Source organism: Carettochelys insculpta, chromosome 4 (genome assembly GCF_033958435.1).
Source record: "Carettochelys insculpta isolate YL-2023 chromosome 4, ASM3395843v1, whole genome shotgun sequence".
NCBI classification, from domain to species: Eukaryota; Metazoa; Chordata; order Testudines; family Carettochelyidae; genus Carettochelys; species Carettochelys insculpta.
This window is the reverse complement of record NC_134140.1, coordinates 23,018,132-23,037,639: the sequence shown is the minus strand read 5'-3', so window position 1 is coordinate 23,037,639 and position 19,508 is coordinate 23,018,132. Positions and strand designations below refer to the sequence as shown.

The 19,508-nt window shown below is 41.5% G+C and overlaps 1 protein-coding gene across 7 annotated transcripts in view; it reads left to right on the top strand.

The window, feature by feature from the left end:
* SORCS2 (sortilin related VPS10 domain containing receptor 2) overlaps nt 1-19,508 on the top strand; it is an 822,591-nt gene that overhangs the window by 752,922 nt on the left and 50,161 nt on the right. For all 7 annotated transcript variants that reach the window (XM_074992445.1, XM_074992444.1, XM_074992443.1 and 4 more), the window contains exons 12-13: nt 6,667-6,743; nt 18,341-18,432. In XM_074992445.1, coding sequence (XP_074848546.1) covers nt 6,667-6,743; nt 18,341-18,432 — 169 coding nt within the window. The remainder of the gene's footprint in view (nt 1-6,666; nt 6,744-18,340; nt 18,433-19,508) is intronic.

Genomic DNA, 19,508 nt, shown 5'->3' with positions numbered 1-19,508 from the left:
CCCAGCTCCTTCACCTTTTCTTCCAGAATGCTGTATTGTCTGCTGGACTTAGCATGCAACACAAGTAGTAGGCAGGGGCTGTGCAGCCTCTTGTGCGTCCCATAATGACCAAGGGGGACTGAACTATATGTCTGGTCTCTGATCCAGAGTGTATTCCCCAATCACAAATCCTGCATACACTTCATCCTTACAAAGTTTGATTAGTTGGGCATTATGCATGGAAAGTGAATTCAGCCCAGCATGTGTCGTGTAATCAAATTGCATGTTTTACTGTCTAAGGTGATTGCCAGTACACTAGTTTTATCAGTAAATGGCAGTATATTCAGCTTTCACCAAACACCCAGAAAGAGACAAAAATATTTCTATCAGTAACATTACAATTTACGAATAGTCAAAGTAATAAAAATGCTACTTGAGAATTTACAAAAGCTAAAATCTAAAAAACAGTGCTTAGATTTTGGAATAAGTCTTGTTAGTACCCTTTTTTGTAAAAAATGAGGAGCTGGTACTCAGCCGACTCCCCATCCCCCACCCTCAGCCACTCCCATGGCTGGGGCTGCCAAGGTGCCATATTCACTACAAGCACGTACTGTCAGAAAAAAAGCACTGAGTCTTGTTACAAATGCTGTAACAAATGTATAGTGTGAACAGAATAGTCTCAAAAGGTATGTTTTGTTGATTTGAGTATTTGATTTGAAATATGATGGTGACAATCTGTGAGTTATCATTTTAATAAGCTTTAACAGTTAGGATATCAAAGTCTGCTCTCACTAAAAATTGTCTGACTTTCACTATAATTTCCTACAACTATGAAAATTCATATTGCTAAATAGCTTTGGAAAATGCTCAAATACATATTGAATGCTGCCAATCCCATTTGTACTGGTCAAGAAATAATTTCCCCTTCCAAGAATCGCATAGGTTGTTTAGTTGCATTTTATTTTATTTTATTTTGTTTTTCAGAATGAAGTGGGGTTGTGAGGGAGGCAGTGATCACGTAGCATATCGATTACAGCCACTGCCAGATACCAGTACCAGGCTGGCTGCAACAAATTCTGTAATACAGAGAATTTTATGATCTTATCTTAGTTGTAATTTAGGTGAAATAATTAAAAGTTAAACTATTAAAGAACCAGGTACTCATAATCTTGATGGTCTAAATAGAACATATACCTAGAACCCTGTGCAGAAGGAATATTTGTATTTCAATCTACAAAAATGATCCAGGGATATTTGTATTCACATCTGTGGGTGCCTGCAGATATAACCAAGATATTTGCAGGACTCTAGATACAAAATTTGTATCCACATCTGTAGCTAGAATAATGAGCTGTGTATAGGCACATTTCCATCCACGGATGTGGATACCCATGGAAGTAAAGCAGATACCTGTGGATTTGCAGGGCTCTTCATATAACTTTGGGAAGTGTTTTCTGTCATTCTTTCTTTAAAATTCCTTGCCTCCTGAATAAAACCTAAGAATGTGGTGTTTGGTATCAAACACATTTGTTTATATAGTATGTTAGCAACATTTCATAATACTATCCTAATCCCAAGTGATTCCTTATGTCTCTTTTGCTTAAAAATATCTGACAACTTTCATTTGTTTTAGCTAAGAACATACAAATCATGTATTAAAGGCAAAAATCCCCTCAGTAGTATCACTTCTGTGCAAAGCATAGTGTGATTGCATCTCTTCTAGCTTACTGTAAACTGATGGTTTAACAGTGTGCTATTTGAAGAGCACCTTGTCACAAGAAAGAGATCTGTGCATTTGGAACTGTATTTGTTGACATTTTGTGGCATAAGTTTTCTTAGCAGTGTTTATTGTCAAAGTTATGAACAGCTTTTTGACCAGTGTCAGAATAAAGCATGATTCTACTGCAGAATCTTTATTATTATTATTATTACTGTTATTATTATTATATAATATAATATTATAATATAATAAAATAGTAACTGGGCCATGTGGTGTAGGCAAAATGAACAACAATGGACTACTCCTTTTGAGCCTTTGTTCTCAAAACGACCTATTACCAACACTCTGTTCCGACAAGCAGATAAATACAAAACGATGTGGATGCACCCTAGGTCTAAACAGTGGCATCTGATAGATTATGCCATTGTCAGAAGGCGAGACATCTGAGACATACTGATCACCAGAGTAATGCAAGGTGCAGAGTGCTGGACAGATCACAGATTAGTCAGGATGTCTCTCCAACTTTACATCGCTTCCTCTCGGCACAAATGCCTTAAGCGTGTGCAACCTGCTTTTAACATAGCCAAACTGAAGGATGCCCAATGTTTCAACAATTTTCAGAAGAGTCTCAATGACAAATTAACATCCCACGGTCAACTGATCAGTACTGTAACCGAAAAGTGGGATCAGTTCAAGCAGATAGTGACTGACACAGCAATAACATCGCTTGGACCAAAGAAAAGAATACATCAGGATTGGTTTGATGAGAACCAAAAAGAAATATGTTCAGCACTGGAAGTAGAGAGAAAAGCCTTTATTGAATGGCAGAATGACCCCTCCTCAGCCTCCAAACAGGACTATTTCAAGCACCTTCAGAGCAAAACACAGAAAGACCTCCGTCAGATACAAGACAGCCAGTGGGAGAGCAAAGCCAAAGAAATTGAGCACTAAGCTGAGACCCACACCTCAAAGATGTTCTTTAGTGCTATTAAGACTGTCTTTGGACCTTCTAAACCAAGGACTACCCCATTGCTCTTATCAGACAACACAACACTGGTCAAAGACACATAAGGCATCAACGAAAGATGGCGAGAACACTTTAGCAACCTCCTTATCAGATCATCGACCGTGAATAATAATGCCCTCAATGAAATTCCACAACAACCCGTCCTGACAGATCTTGACTTTCCGCCCACTATAGATGAGATTAAGAAAGCTGTTAGCCAGGTGCGTTCAGGAAAAGCTCCTGGAAAAGATGGGATACCAGCAGAGATGTATAAAGTGGCAAGTCCAGCAGCACTAGCAGCATTCCATAGTGTGATCATCAACATCAGGGAGGATGAAAACATACCACAGGACCTCCGTGATGCTATTATTGTCTCCCTTTTCAAGAATAAAGGCAGCAAAGCAGAATGTGGAAACTACAGCCATATCCCTCCTTGCTGTTGGAGGGAAGATCATGACCCACATCATCTTGAACCACCTAATAACCAGTATTTCGGAGGCAAATCTACCTGAAAGTCAATGCGGTTTTCAGCCTGGCTGGAGCACAACCAATATGGTGTTTGCTGTCAGATAAATACAAGAGAAGTGCATTGAACAGAACATGCACCTGTATGCTGTCTTCATAGATCTGACAAAGGCATTTGATACCGTCAACAGGGAAGCCCTTTGGACCATTCTAATACGACTTGGCTGCCCAAGAAAATTTGTCCAGATTATACACCTTTTCCATGACGACATGACAGGTGAAGTACTGTCTGATGGAGCCACATCAGCCCCCTCCAACATCACCAACGGCGTGAAACAAGGATGTGTTCTCGCTCCTGTCTTATTTAACCTGTTCTTTGCATGCGTTCTTAACCATACAATGAAAGATCTGGACTGAGGTATATACTTGAAATACTGGCATGATGGTTCACTTTTTGACCTCTGTTGCCTGAATGCAAAGCTACGACAGTGCAGAAACTCCTTTCTGAGGCACTCTTTGCTGACGACTGTGCTCTTATGGCTCACACTGAAAACGATCTTCAGCACATTGTCAACAAGTTTGCTGAGGCCTCGCAACTTTTCGGACTATCTATCAGCCTCAGAAAGACGGAAGTGCTCCATCAACCTGCACCTGGATCAAATGCTCCTGTCCCAAGGATCTCCATTGATGGCACTCAGCTTAAAGTAGTGGAGAACTTTAAATACCTGGGTAGTGTCATATTCAGTGATGGATCACTGGATAATGAGATCAACGCGCGAATATCCAAAGCTAGCCAGGCACTTGGCTGTCTGCGTGTCAAAGGTCTGAGCCACCATAACACCCGCATGTCAACAAAACTGCTTGTGTACAGAGCTGTTGTTCTCTCATCTCTTTTGTACGGGTGCGAAACATGGACACTATATAGGCGTCACATCAAGCAGCTCGAAGCATTCCACATGCGCTGCCTCCGTAACATCATGAAGATCCACTGGCAAGACAAAGTGCCCAATCTTGAGGTCCTCGAGAGAGCCCAGATGACAAGCATCGAAATGATGATCATGAAGTCACAACTACGTTGGACCGGTCATGTCAGCCGCATGGATGTCAACAGAATCCCTCGCCAGCTTCTGTACGGTGAACTCTCTCAGGACATCCAGGGTATAGGTCATCCACGGAAACGCTACAAGGATACTATCAAAGCCTATCTGCAGTACAGCAGTATCAAACCTAGGGACCTTGAGGACGCTGCCAGTGACAGAACACAGTGGCATGCAACAGTCAGAAATACCTGCATTGCCTTTGAGGAAGACCGCTGCCGGCGTCTACAAAAGGCACGCAAACGATGTCACAGAGCATCAGCAATGCACAACCCACAGATTGCAAACTTCCCATGCACCATCTGCAGCAAAATGTGCACCTCTAGAATTGCCTTATATAGTCACCAGAGGGCGCACCATGAGACCAATAGCAGATGATCTGCACAGATTTGTCATCATTGGATCAATGGATTATTATTATTATTATTATTACTATTATTACTATTATTATTATTAACAACACATATGTATTGTTGTAAAGTGTTGTAAATGGTTCCTTATTTGTAAAAAAAAAAAATAATAATGATAAAAAATAAAGAGGAGCCTGTACACAGCTGGCTCTCTGCCCTGCTGCCTCCCTCTATCTCCCCCTGCCCCCTGCAGCCAATCTTGTGTCTTTTTCAGTACCAGTAAGTACTGGCACAAATACGCACTGGTTATAAAACTTCCTTCTGATGTTCCTACCACTTAATATAGTCAGCCAGATAAAATGTGAACAGAGGTTTAGGATGAATAAAGAGCCAGAGTTGGTGTTTTACATAATGCCATCAGAGATTTGGCCTCAGCTATACCAAAGATATGGGCCTCTCTAAGACCTAAATCTTAAATATGTTGATTTTTCTTTTATTTTAGTATGAACTAACTACATGAAAAGAGAACTGCTCATTCATGTTTATTGTTAAGTTTGTGCAGAGCTTCTGTCAAGGAAACCTCAAAAGATATTCGCATAGCCTGGCTCAGAGAGATTTGTATTTCAAATACAGTGCTCCTTGCTTAATATGCTAATCAGAGTAATTACACTGTTATCTTGTGCTATCCCTCTTCATTTAGATCCACCATTTGTCTTCTGTCCCATACTTAGATTGTAAGCTCTCTTAGACAGGAAGTCTCTTTTTTGTTATATGTGTATATGGAACCTGGCACAGTGGGGATCTGCTGCCTAACTAACAGGTCAAAAGGATACTATAATATTACTGTAAGGGAGTAAGAGGAAGGCTGGGCAAAGCAGGGGTTAAACAGAGCCTATTTGCCCAGTTAGCCCCACCCCAGTTCACCTGCAGCCAGTGTCAGATTTGGAGGCAGTATAAAAGGGGAGAAACTAGCCTCCAAACCCTTCCCCAGGCACAGAGGGGGAGAAGCCCACAGAACCTCCCCCTGCAGAGGGGAAGCTAGGCTCCCGGGGCCATGCCCCATACTAAGACTACACCCTTCATAGATGGGCTCCAGATCTACACCTTGGGCCTCTATGTGCCACAAGGGGCCTAGCCATTAGGACACCCTGCCATCAGTGGGAACTGCTTACAATTACTAATAAATAATAGCTCTAAATGTAGTTTATTAAAGAGTAAGCAAGAGACACCTTTTAAACCTTAGGGACTGACCATTTTCCTAGGGTTAATGGAGATGCCGACATGGGGCAACGTGTCAGAAAGAGGTACCTTTGTGGAGGAGGCTGGGACTCATGATGTGTGTTCCATTCTGCTACCCTGCCCCTCCCCCGCATCCCCCCACACCCATGCTAGAAGAAACTGTAGTAGATGGTTAGATAAGTTAGGAAGCCCAGAGTGGTTGTCCATATAGTACGTGATGGCAATTTGGCACTTTTGCAGAGGCAGCTTCTCTCAATATTCACCACACAGGAGTAGAAAGGTAGAGAATTGGCTTGAGTCAGAATGAAGAATGAGTAAGAAAATGAGTGAGCCCACATACAGGGAGAAAGTTGTGGTAGGGAAGGCTGTAGGAGAAATATAAAGGAGATGACACAGTTTCAGTCCCCCAGAGAGCTAAGAAGGTATGGGGGGGTCTCGGTAAGTCTTCTTATGGGCCTGTCACAAACCATGCTGTTTCTGCTCCGGGGAGTCATTTTAAATTAGATGGATTACGCTGACTCTTCTGGTCCTTAAGTTACTATCCATCATTCAACAAACAATAATGTGGGAATTAAAAATGCATCATAAAAACACATCAGAAAATACAGTAACCCCAATGTGCACCTGTGACTTTCATTGAAATAAGGCTAGCCTCAGTCAGGTATTCCAAAGCAGAATTTGTCCCACTGTTTTCTGCCTATTTTGCTAAGGATAGAGGTGACTATATGGTGAGGGAGGTACTATATAAATGCAAGCTTCACCTTTTGCTTTTTGTTTGTTTGTTTGTTTATATGCTTTCTCTGTATCTAGGTAATCTGGGCTCCCAGCTGGTGGAGTATAAAGAAGAAATGTACATAACATCTGATTGTGGAAGAACCTGGCGGCAGGTAAGCAAAGAAAAACAAGACACGTGAAACTAATTTTGAGCATCAATTTATTATTTTGATTGATTGAGTGATTGAGTCATGCTAACAATAATTGTCACATTTAATGCATTGAGTAATTAAGCCTTTTAATCCTCCTGAAGAGATAGGTAGAAATTATTATTCACATTTTACTTTAAAACTGAGAATAAGGGGAAGATTTTCACAGGCAGTAATGACAATTAGATTCCCAGCTGCTGTTGATATTCAGTGAGAATAGGAAACCAATTTCGTCTCTTTGAAAATCACCTCCTAAGTAACTTGCATAAGGATAGTGGAAGTCTTTTGAGTTTGTTTGTTTGTTTGTTTGTTTGTTTAATGTTAACTATTACTCTTATTTCAGGATACTCAGAATGTACATACTAACAGGTCAGACTTAGGATGCTCACAGTTGAAGATTTTATGCCTGATTAGCTAGAAAGGAAAGAATTCTTCTATTTATCCAAGTTTAAAATTGTTGGTGTCAGACCTTTTTTGGCTCAAATGATCTTAATAACTGAATAGTAACAACACTTTAAGTTTTCCACAGCATTTGAAACATTTAAATCTTGTGCTCTCCAAAGTCATGCTGGAAGAGAATAACAAGTGTTGTTCTACAGGGGTCAGTTTTGGGGCCAGTTCTGTTCAGTATCTTCATCAGTGATTTACATAATAGCACAGAGAGTATGCTTATCAGGTTTGCAGATGATACCAAGTTGGGAGGGGTTGCAAGTGCTTTGGAGATAGGGTCAGAATTCAAAATGATCTGGACAAACCGGAGAAATGTACTCCACTTAGGGAGGCGCATTCAGTTTTATGTATACAAAATGGGAAAAGACTCCCTAGGATTGAACACTACAGGAAGGGATCTAGGAGTAGGTCTACACTGCAAAGTTATTTTTGATATAACTATCCTTGCCTCCGCACAACACATCCACCATTTTGAAATAATTTTGCCCTTTGATTTTTGATCAATGCAGAATTTAATTTCATAGGATAAATTCTCACCAGGTGTAAGTCAGCATGACTCCATGGCCTTTATGCTGATTTTTACCAATAGAGAATCTGTCGTGATGTATCTACAGCTGTTGCAATAACAAAGACAAACAGTGCACCAGGAGAGAGAACAGTGGGCGTTATTACTAATCCGATAAAATTCTCTAAACATTACAGAAGAGCTGCAAAGGCTGAAGGATGCGTGAGATTCCAATGGTGTTGCCCTGTAGCAGCTGGCCATCTATGGAGATTGACCAAGTGCTAGTTGGTGGAGATTATCGCTGACATATTAATTTGACTGTAGACAGTGAAAAGAGTTATGATTTGCACAATTTACACGTGCATATCTGAGCACACATAAGCATGCTCTAGAGGACTAGAAGCCAATGGTGCTGAATTCTAATGTCATCTCTAATACTAACTTTGCTTGTTGTTTTGGGAAAGTGTCTGAGATTTCCTATCCATATTTCCCTATCCAAAAATTTGGGGTAATATTTATTTCTGTGGTGTACTTCCTGGGTGAATTAGGTCATGGTATTCCATTGTTCCGAAGATGAAGAGCTACTCCTGTAAGTGTTCAGTGTTTATAATGCAAACAAACAGAAAATTAGGGAAAGACAGAGATACACATTGGTTCTATACTCTGTGCATCTTAACAGAAACAGAAGAGTTGAGCAAACTCACCCAGGCGTAATTTACTCCACTTGCTCACTAATGGAAAGTAGAAGTTTATCACAATATGATTTAAAACTCCTCTGAGTTAAAGAATTGGCAGTGTAGTGGTATTATTCACTGAAAAGTGATTTAGTCCTGGAACACTTTATGCCCTGTTCATCTCCACACTCAAGAATAAATAACACACACTACATTGTATTAGATTCTCATGTTGTTCATAAATACATTCTATTGGCTCTGCCATTTTGACGGTTTAGCTTCATTTTAAAACAGGGTTAAAGACAGTCAGTCTCCGTACAAGTCGACTGTGATTTTTTCAATGGGTATGTTTCTTTTTATTATTCACTCCCCAGGTATATCACACAAAGGAAAATGCACTAATGAAGTTACTTTACATTGATATGGGGCCCTTCATTAAAGGATCTGCAAGCACTTTTTGTACATAATGTTATGCTTCTGGCATACATGAGAAAACTATGGCACAGCTAGAAGTTAATTAAGACTTCCCCAAGATTGCAGATGAGGGCTGGGATGGAGCTGACAATAGAATCAATAAACCACACTGTGTCACATTAATTGTATAGGTTTAACAGCAAAGAAATATTGACCAGGAGGAGACGCATATTTGTTATATACAATATAGTATCACCTAGGAATTAAATCTTTGTCCCATTCAAGTCGATGACAAAAGACTCATTGACTTCAGTACAGCCAGAATTTTACCTTCTGTATTTAAACTACTATGAGTCTTAAATTATATGGATTACTGAACATGCATATTATGTGCCCAAGTCATAAGTCCTTCTAGTCTAGTCATAGACGGAATAGGGACTTCATAACTATCCCCTATGGGCCTGGTCTGATGCCCATTGAATTCATTGGCAGTCTTCCCACATTTGAATCAGGACTTGATCTGAAATTCTTCTGTTTGCCTCCAAGGTGCCACAGGACTGATTTTATTTGTGAAGCTACAGACTAACACAGCTACCCTTCTGAGACTATTTACCGTTCTTCCATAGATACTCATTCAATAAAAGTTCCTGTTTCTAATTTGTCTTGTTTACCTTTATTAATTCCAGTCCTTTTCTCTAAAGACTGTATTTAAACCAAACATACAAAAATATTCCAAGGAAAATGTGAAATTAAACAAGGAATCAATATTAGCAGAACAGAATCACAGCTTTAAGCAGAATATGGTGTAAAATTATGGTACCCAATTTGTATAACCATGAGCTGTACTGCCAGTCTGCCTGAGATAAGAAAGATTCACCTAATTTGGATGAGTAAGGAGGTATAGCTCTCGGAGTAAGCAGTAAAGAGGTATAGCTCTCGGAGTACTTCGCATGCCCGCATATACTGTTTCATTTTTCTCTGAGCGATTGCTTTGTGCTCCCTCCACTGTAAGTGTATGTGCTTGCCATATATTCCAGAGCCAGGAGTTTTTCTGTTAATGTTATCCCTAGATGGCCTGGTTCTGGCAGCCTCTGAAGTGGCATATGTGTACACTGGCTCCTACTTCCCTCAGTTTCTTTTGACTGCCAGTAATGGTGCTGACAGGTCTCCTTGCCTCAGCAGGCTTTCTTTCTCAGCTGTGCCCAGCTGGGAATCTCTCATCTATAGTTCTTAGAAAGTTTGTATAGTTCCCTTTGTGCATAAGTTAGAAATAGTCTGTCTGCTGTGGGACTGGACATGCTCCAATTTCCAGGCATCAAGCCTTGTGACTGCTGCAAAAAACTTATGCCAGTCAGTAATCGCCATCAAAGCTATCTGAAGACTTTAGGGGGACCCTTGTGAGCATCAAGTGTTACATTTGTCCAAGTGTCAGACTCCAAACCAAAGAAGACTGGGACATTTGAATTAGAGCGCTCCTTTTGGAGTTGGTCCGCTCACTGGCCTTAGAGTCAGCTAGATTGGGCTCTACTCCAAGCACCACAGCATCAAAGCAGAGTGTGCCACTGATGCCAGCCTCTGACCAGCACCAATCCCCACCATCAGGACCAGCTGAAAAGCGAAAAAAGGCTTGGAGGGAGCATTCTCTCCCATCTTAGAAAGGGAAGGTGAAACCACCCAGAGTACCACCTCCCCACCCAACAGTGGCCAAACTCTGACTCCTGCTGAGCTGTCAAGCTCACTTCAATACCCGACTGCCATCCTGAAAAGCATCAGAGGTACTTGGCAGTGCCAACTATGCCAGATGCCTTTTAAACCAGTAAGGACACGTTGTCCCTTCTGGTGGCATCCACACCAGTCAACGAGGTGCCCTGTTTGAGGGGCAAACCTACTCTGGGACCTTTCAGATGTCCCAACACTGATACAGGAGGCACCCATCCAGCACTTGCCTGAGTAGAGTGACCAGCTCCCAGATACCTGTCAGCTTATCTGTCAGAGTTCCTAATATTCCCCAGACTCCAGGCAACATTATCTGGGATGTGTTACTCATGTCCATTCCATGACTCCCCATACCTTCCCTCTGTTGGAGTTCTGGCGAGAAGGAAATGAGGGAAGTGTGGAACCACGAGTGCTCCTTATGCTCATGCATTTGTATGTCACTCCTGAGGGTTCTAGAGCTGGTCCTCTTATAGATACCACTGTGGGAAAATCTTCCAGCATCAGTGCAAGTAACAAACACACATCCCTGCCATGGAATGAACATGAGCAACACATCTTGAGGAACAACTGTTACAAAAAGTTAGTAACTTTATTTTTTTAATTTGAGCAGAAGTGTAGAGAAGGTTTGAAGGAGAATTCAGATTATGCTTATCTGATTACAACTGATAAGATCCTTTTGAAGTGCAGCTAAAGTTAATGTCTGTCATGATAAAATTGTCTAAAATATGCAGCCGTATGTAATAAGGGGACAGGACTATAAATATCTTATCTCTGGTGCTGGTCTGTAAATGGAAGACAGCCAAAGGGATTCTTGAGACTACACAATTCCTTTTAAATATATTTCCGCTGAAGTGCAAGAAAGGTAACCAGATAAGGTTCTAGCTGGGGTTTTCTTGCTTTTTAAATACTTCCTTGTTCCTGAGCTTGAATGTGAATGTGCTTGGGGTGAAGGGTTTTCTTCTAGAGTTCAGTCTATCCTGATTAGGCCTTCCAAATGAGTCAAGAGAAGCTTTTAGCATTGTCAGTACTTTTCTCATTCTCAAAGGCAAAGTAAAGTAAATGTCTCATTCACTTTCTTTTGTCAGGTTGTATAAGGTTTAGAATGTATGTATATCAATTTTCAAGGAGGGTGCATTAATTCTCACTTTATCTCATGCTGCTGTGTTAAATGAAGTTTGGCAGACAGCTAAAGCAAGCAGACATAGTCTTAAAACAAATCTCAGCTGTACAAAGTTAAAGATATTTATTTATTTAGTGCTTCCAGTGATTGAGACTAAGAGTTTGCCTTTTTTTTTCTTTTTTCTTTTCCTTCCTCATCTTTCATCAGTGACTTCAGCTCAGGGCTTTTAAGTTATTATTTTAATTTTCTTGATATGTAGTCTCCATTAACCATAGCTATTGCTTACAGACCTGACTATTGAAAAGCCTGCACTGGCTAACAGCTGGTTCACAATAGTATGTAAGGTAGCTAATATTTTCCTAAAGTAGGCCTTAAAGTAGGATATAATTATGTCTCCTAGATAACATTGTATTTTAGCTTGATAAATGTAGCCTTTGTAATGGTAATCGCTATACTCTTATTTCTCTTTGATTGTTTGACTGCAATTTCAATAGTTTCTGATCCTCAAAAGCATTGAGATTCAGGACGTCCACTAGAGAGATTTTTTAAACAAATTGTTGCATTAAGGAAAAGAAAACCCTACATTTTTCTTTGAATGCTTGTTCATCTCATGTCCACTCTACCATAGGTTTGTGTGCTCATCATGTGCAGTGGTACTGGAAGTTTTTCCCTCTGCAACATTTGTAGGGGGAATAGCTCTGGCGCCCACTGGAGTGACATCCACATGGCACAGGGTAAAGGGGTATCATCTCTTCCCCACACCCTAAGTTCCTTCTTGCCACCAATGATGGTGCACTGAACATTCACTACTTTTACTAGCACTGCTGGTCCCAGGTTTTAAGCTCTGTGATTACTGTAGCCAACCTATGCGCATCAGCGATCTGCACAGAAGTTGTCACAGGTGCCTTGGTGTAAGGTACATAAGTGACAAGTGTCACATTTGTAAGTCCTTTAAGCATAGGACTAATAAGGAGTGTGAGATCAGACTCAAAGTGCTCCTGATGGAGTCAGCACTTATTCCATCCCTGGATAGAGCAGGAGTGAGGTAAGACCCATACTGGGCAGCTCATCTCTCCATTCGGGAAGTTGGGCCTCAGCTTATGTTGAGTGGTGCAGCCCTTCCTGTTCTGTGCTTGGAAGCCCAGATACAGAATCAGGTCTCCATCAGCTACAATGGAAACAGACAAACAGGTCCAAAGATGGACTTACCCTTAGGTCTGATCACCACCTGGGCAAGTATGGGCAACACTAGGAGAGTCAGAATTTCCTACACAACCTGGAGAGCTTCACGTTGATGGCCTCCGACTCCGCAGCTCATGCCATAGCATTCTGCCATCTCCAAGTGGCTGGCTGCTCCTCTGTATGTTATCCACTGAAGCTCAGCAACCGATTCAAGAACGACCCTTCAATGTCCTGTTTGTAGAACAGACAAGTAATATATTACATGTGCTGAAGACTCCCATATCACTCCAAAAACCTTGTGGCTCTATGTGCTGGACCTAGCACAAAAATAGTTCAAACTCCAACCACCCTAGGGACAAAGGAACCAGCATCAGCAGGACCCACCACACAGGAAGCCTGAAGACAGCAGACAAACCACCTATCCCACACCTTTGGCTCGGTTGGGCTCAACCTGCTCCAAACAAGATGTGATTTTGAGGGTGTGGCTGAGGATGACACACTTGACTGTTCCCGGGATCCAGTCTACCCAGATTTTGGCAACCACCTTTTCCATTTTCTCCCAGCATGGTTGGCAATAACTTTGGATTGCTGGATCCTCAATACAATAGTTCATGGCTGCCCCCTTCAATTTATTTCCATCTTTGCACCCCACCTCTCTGTCCCTCTTCTGGGACCCTTTTCATGAGAGTCTTGTTAGCCGATGGTCAGGTGCTGGCTACAAGTCTCCTCACGTAGGAGCTTCGGGGGCTTCTGCAAATGGGAGTGATGGAAGAGGTTCTGCATCCATACCAGAACAAAAGTTTCTGTTCACAGTATTTTGTAATCTCAAAGGCCAAGGTTGTCTACATCCCATTCTAGACCTACAAGACCTTAAGAAGTACCTACAGAAACTATAATTTTGTATGGTCTCACTGACCTTCAATATCCCCTCTCTTTATCAGTGGAACTGGTATGCTGCCCTCAGTTTGAAATATGCACTTTCATGTGGCAGTCTTCACAGGGCACAGACACTGTCTTTACTTCATGGTGGGTTCAGACCACTTACAGTTTTTGAATTTGTGCCCCTCCTATATGGCCTTGCCACAGCTCTGAGGGTGTTTACCAAGTGCATGGCAGTATTTGCTCAGGAGCTAGAGTGTACATATTTACCTGTCCCTTGATGACTATTGAGTCAAAATTAGCTCCAAAGAATAGGGCCAATGCAATATCAAGGTGCTGCAAGCCACATGGTACTCCCTGTGGCTGTAGGTCAATGACAAGAAGTCCACATTAGTCACAGTCTTAAAGATAGAATTCATTGGGGCAGTACTTGACTTGATCCATGCAATAGCATTCCTGCCCTTAGACAGGGTCCAGTAACAGTTGGTCTCATCATGGAAGTTTCCCAGTTTCCCCTAATGATGATCAGAGTATGCCTGCATCTGCTGCAGCACATGATGACATGCACTTACATGGTCTGCCATGCCAGACTTCTCGTGAGACTCCTCCAGTAATGGCTGGCACTGACATAATCCCAGGCTAGAGACCACTTGGAGAAAATAATAACTATTCCCTTGATAAGTATCAGAGGGGTAGCCATGTTAATATGTATTCACAAAACTGATGAGAAGTCCTGTGGCACTTTATAGACTAATACGTTTTTTGGAGCATAAGCTTTTGTGGGCAAAAACTCACTTCGTCAGATGCTTCTGAGGAAGCGGGTCTTTGCTTATGAAAACTTATGCTCCAAAAATCTGTTAGTTTATAAGGTGCCACTGGACTTCTCTTCGTTCTCTTGTTAATGCTCCCCTCATTGCAGATTAATCTGGAAAAGGTCCTACAACGAATCCCTTTCAACAGTCCTGCTTCCTCCCTTAAGCAGGTGTCAGATGCTTTGTACCTCATCTGGGCCTTGATATTCTACATCAACAAGCACAGAGGAGAACACTTGTCAGCCCTCTGGCAACAGGCACTCCATCTCTGGGACCTGACATCCATCTGAAAGCTTGTCACCTCCCTGACGTCAAGAATGCCCTAGTAGATCACCTCACTAGGGATTACTCCTCTCACCACGAGTGGTCATACCACCCAGAGATGATCCTCATGATCTTCCAGAGTTGGGGAACTTCCCAAGTAGAGTTGTTCACCTCCAGACAAAGCAGAAAGTGCCATCATTTTGCTTCCAGCAGGGCCTGGGCAAGGTCTTCCTTGCTGATATCTTCTTCCTGCCATGGCCCAACGGTCTGATGTATGCATTCCTGCTGATCCCTCTCATCAGCCAGGTTCTAGTAAAGCTCAAGAGAGACAAAGCATGTGTTATCATGATTGCCCCAATGTGGCCTTGCCAACATTGATTCAGAACACTCATGAGCATAACAGTGGGCCATCCCTTGCCCCTTCCTAAACATCCAGATTTGCTGTCACAGGACTACAGTTGGCTCCTACACCCCAACATTGAGTCTCTGCATCTCTTAACATGGATACTCCATGGTTGAACCTGAAGGAGTATACAAGCTCAGAGCAGGTCCAGCAAATCCTCCTGGGAAGCAGGAAAGCATTCACAAAACTGATCTATCTGTCCAAATGCATTCCACCATCTTTAAATTCCCCCAGGTGATCCAGGGACAGATGGTGTTTTCTCATGAGATGGCAATGAGATTCTTGAGGCGGCCTTAAGAGACATTTTTTCCCACAGGTGTGGCCTCTTGTTCCATAGTAAGATCTTAACCTGGTTTTCTCCAGGCTCACTGGGTCATCCTTCGAGCAGCTGGTCTCCGGCTCCCTGTCTCAGTTGTCCTGAAAGTTTGCTTTCTTAGTGTCACTGAATTCAGTGAGATGAGTATCAAAGACCTTGACCTTGAAACTGCCTCACATACACTTTTATAAGGATGAGGCTTAGCTGCTCCCCCTTCCCCGGCCTTCCTGCCAAAGGTGGTGTTTTCCTTCCATCTGAACCAGAATATATTCCTGCCTGTGTTCTGTCCCTAGACACACAAGACAATGCATTTGCATGACCTGGATATATGGAGGGCCTTGGCCTTTTACTTGGAACATACCAAATATTTGCACAAGTTGAACCAGGTCTTCATCACTACAGTGGATAGGATGAAAGGCCTTCCAGTTTCCTCCCAGAGGATTTACACTTGGATCAACCCTTGTATTAGGACCTGTTATAAGATGGCAAAAGTCCCATTGCTGCTGGCCATCTGAGCCCACTCAACTAGACCACAGGCATCTATGGTGGCCTTCCTGGCAGCATCTCAGTCCAGGATATGAGCCTCAATGTGATCCTCTGTCCACACATTCACATCTAGTTATGCCATCGCTCAGCAGGCCAGAGACGACACAGCTGACCTGTGTTACAATCGACACAGCTGTGAACTGCTGCCCACCTCTACAGGTGGTTTGAATCACCTCATGTGGAATGGCTGTGAGCAATCACTCGAAGGAGAAAAAACAGTTACCTGTTCCATAACTGGTGTTCTTCAGGAAAGAGAGGTAGCCATGTTAGTCTGTACTCCAACAAGACAAAACAGCAGAAATGTAGCACGTTAAATACTAACAAAATAATTTATTTGGTGTTGAGCTTTCGTGGGACAGACCCACCTCATCAGATCAATCTCATTTCCAATACAGACTGACATTTATAAGCAGAGAGGACCAAAAAAATTGCAATAAAAATTGACAAATCTAATACATAGGAAGGTAATGTTAATTACAAGATCATTACACACATCAAAGGAAGGGATGCAGTTCTTGTAATGTGTGAGGTAATTGATGTCTCTGTTCATACCACATGTTAATGTGTTGAATTTGAATATGAATTCCATCTCACAAATTTATTGCTTTAATCTGTTTTTAAATTCTTTTTGCTCCAGAACACAAATTCTCAGGTCTTTAACAGGCTGGCCCACTCCATTGTTGGTGTTCATTGGTGTTCTTCAGGATATGTTGCTCATGTCCATTCCACAACTCACCTTCCTTCCCCATAGTTGGTGTTTCCAGCAAGAAGGGACTGAGGTGGGAGGGCGCGCACAGCACCCTTTATGCGGCACAATGGAGGCACCCTAGAAGTACTGCTGAGGAAAAACCTCCGGCACCCATACACGTGGGGAGCACACACCCCCAATGTGAAATGGTCATGAGTAACACATCTTGAAAAATCCCAGTTATGGAATAGGTAACTGCCTTTTTATTCCCATATCTTGGTTGTGATTCATCACTTTGTCACCCAACCAATATCACATTTGTCCTGACAATTAAAAAAAGTCACAAAGTGACCTCATTGTTCAACAGCACAGAGTCACTGGTTAGACTAGCTAAGTATCAATAGTAGCTTCCTTATCCCAAAAAGGAGAAAAATCTATATCCTGTTCTGTACCTTTGTATAATATGTTCGAATGCCAGAGGCAGAAATGTCTTTCCTCTTTTTTTAAAATTATACTTCAAGGCATGCTGTTTTGCAAGACATATAGGCTATGTCTACACTAGCCAAAAACTTTGAAATGGCCATGCAAATGGCCATTTCAAAGTTTACTAACGAAGCGCTGAAATACATATTCAGCGCCTCATTAGAATGCCGGCAGCTGCGGCACTTCGAAATTGACATGGCTCGGCACCGCGCGGCTCATCCAGATGGGGATCCTTTTCGAAAGGACCCCGGCAGCTTCAAAATCCCCTTATTCCTAACACCATGTCATTTTGAAGTGCTGTGGCTGCCAGCATTCTAATGAGGCGCTGAACATGTATTTCAGCACTTCATTAGTAAACTTCGAAATGGCCATTTCCATGGCCATTTCGAAGTTTTGGGCTAGTGTAGACATAGCCTATATGTCTTGAGAAACAGCATTCCTCAAAGTATATTTCTAAAAAAACCAGGAAAGATATTTCTGCCTCTAGCATTCTAACATATTATTCATTCCTATCTGCTGTTAGGAATAAGGGGATTTCGAAGTTGCCGGGTCCTTTTGAAAAGGAGCCCCGTCTGGACGAGCCAAGCAGTGGTGAGCCGCGTCAATTTCGAAGTGCCGCAGCTGCCGACATTCTAATGAGGCACTGAATATGTATTTCAGTGCTTCATTAGCAAACTTCGAAATGGCCATTTGCATGGTCATTTTGAAGTTTTGAGCTAGTGTAGACACAGCCATAGAATATGAAAACTACACTAAGTAAGATGATAGGTCACAAAGAGGTGTATAGTGGGAAAGGATGAAGAATGCTAATTGTTATAAGCACAAGTCAGAGGTGAGATCACCTAGAGGTAGTTTTATTTGACTGTGATTTTAATCTGAAGATTTCCCTGTTCACCAGTATGTATTTCTTTTTCTTCAAAACATACAGAATGTGATCCACATGGTAGAACCCATTTTTTAATAACTGTGCACAATATAAGACTAACACTAATCTTATGTTCTTTTCAGTTTATTTTAAAAAGCAGACTGTTAAAAGCTATAACTTCACAGGTATTTTAATGTTTTCACTATGCATTTTATGTTTTCAACCTTTTTTATCTGGTTTCTAGGTCTTTGAAGAAGAACATCACATCTTATATCTGGACCATGGTGGAGTCATTGTGGCCATCAAAGACACTTCTATCCCTCTGAAAATACTCAAGTAATGCTGCAGTCAGTTATAGTAGGGTTATTACATATTCAAGACCTCAAACGTACTTCAGAGTTAATCAGTAATGAGCTTTTCAGTAAGTTTGTGTGAGAAAATCAGATGGAGCCACTTTAATTTAACATTCGTTAACCAACAAAATGCAGGTGGACATTTTATTAAAGGATTCCTAGTAGAGTTGTTGGTAAAGTAGTTTGCTACCTGTTTAACGATAACTCTTGTTTTGGAATGGTATTGCCCTGTTCATTCCAGAGCTTCGTAATGTGGACTGCAGTACAGCGTATGCATAGAGGTTACTTTATCTGCCACTAAAATCCAGTAGCTACTTTACATTAATTTTGCCCTGCAAGTAGAAGTGATGAGTGACAAAGCATAACATTTAGGTAGGCAGTGTATAATTGCCCATATCAAAATTTTGGAATAGTGTGCAGGGCTTTGACCTTTAGAATTATGAAAAGTAATGTATATATTCTCAATGCGAGTGATCAATGCTTCAATTTTACATAATGATATTACTGAAACTTACATGAACTAAGTTTGTGATCATTTGACTGGGGTGAGCATATATGAGGAATTAGGATTAAATATAGAAAAGTGAAAAGATATAATGAAGAATGGGGTTGCTTCTATTTTCATTTGTTTTTGGAAAGGAAATAGCTGAGTGTCACACTAATTTCATGTACATTCAAACACACATACGCATTAACTAGAGAGAGTAACGTTTCCATGATAGTGTGTTCAACCTCTTTAGCAAAAAAATATATGGTCAGCACATTGACTTATTTCATTCTAATTGAAAGCCAGTTACATACAAGATATGATAGGGTATACACAAACTAGCCTTTAGAAACTATTTGACCAGGTGACTGAATATGTGAAGTGTCATAGTCTGGCTGGCTTCCTTTTTTCTCACTGTCTGTGTTTTGGTAACTGAGTGGTTTTGTCTAATCCTATTTCCCTAAATTCTGTTTGTCAAATTTAGATTTTATAAGGAGAGAAGTCTGAAAAATAAAACTGGGTGAAATGAAATCCCTTAAGCAAGTGTGAAGTATCGGAGTGGTAGCCGTGTT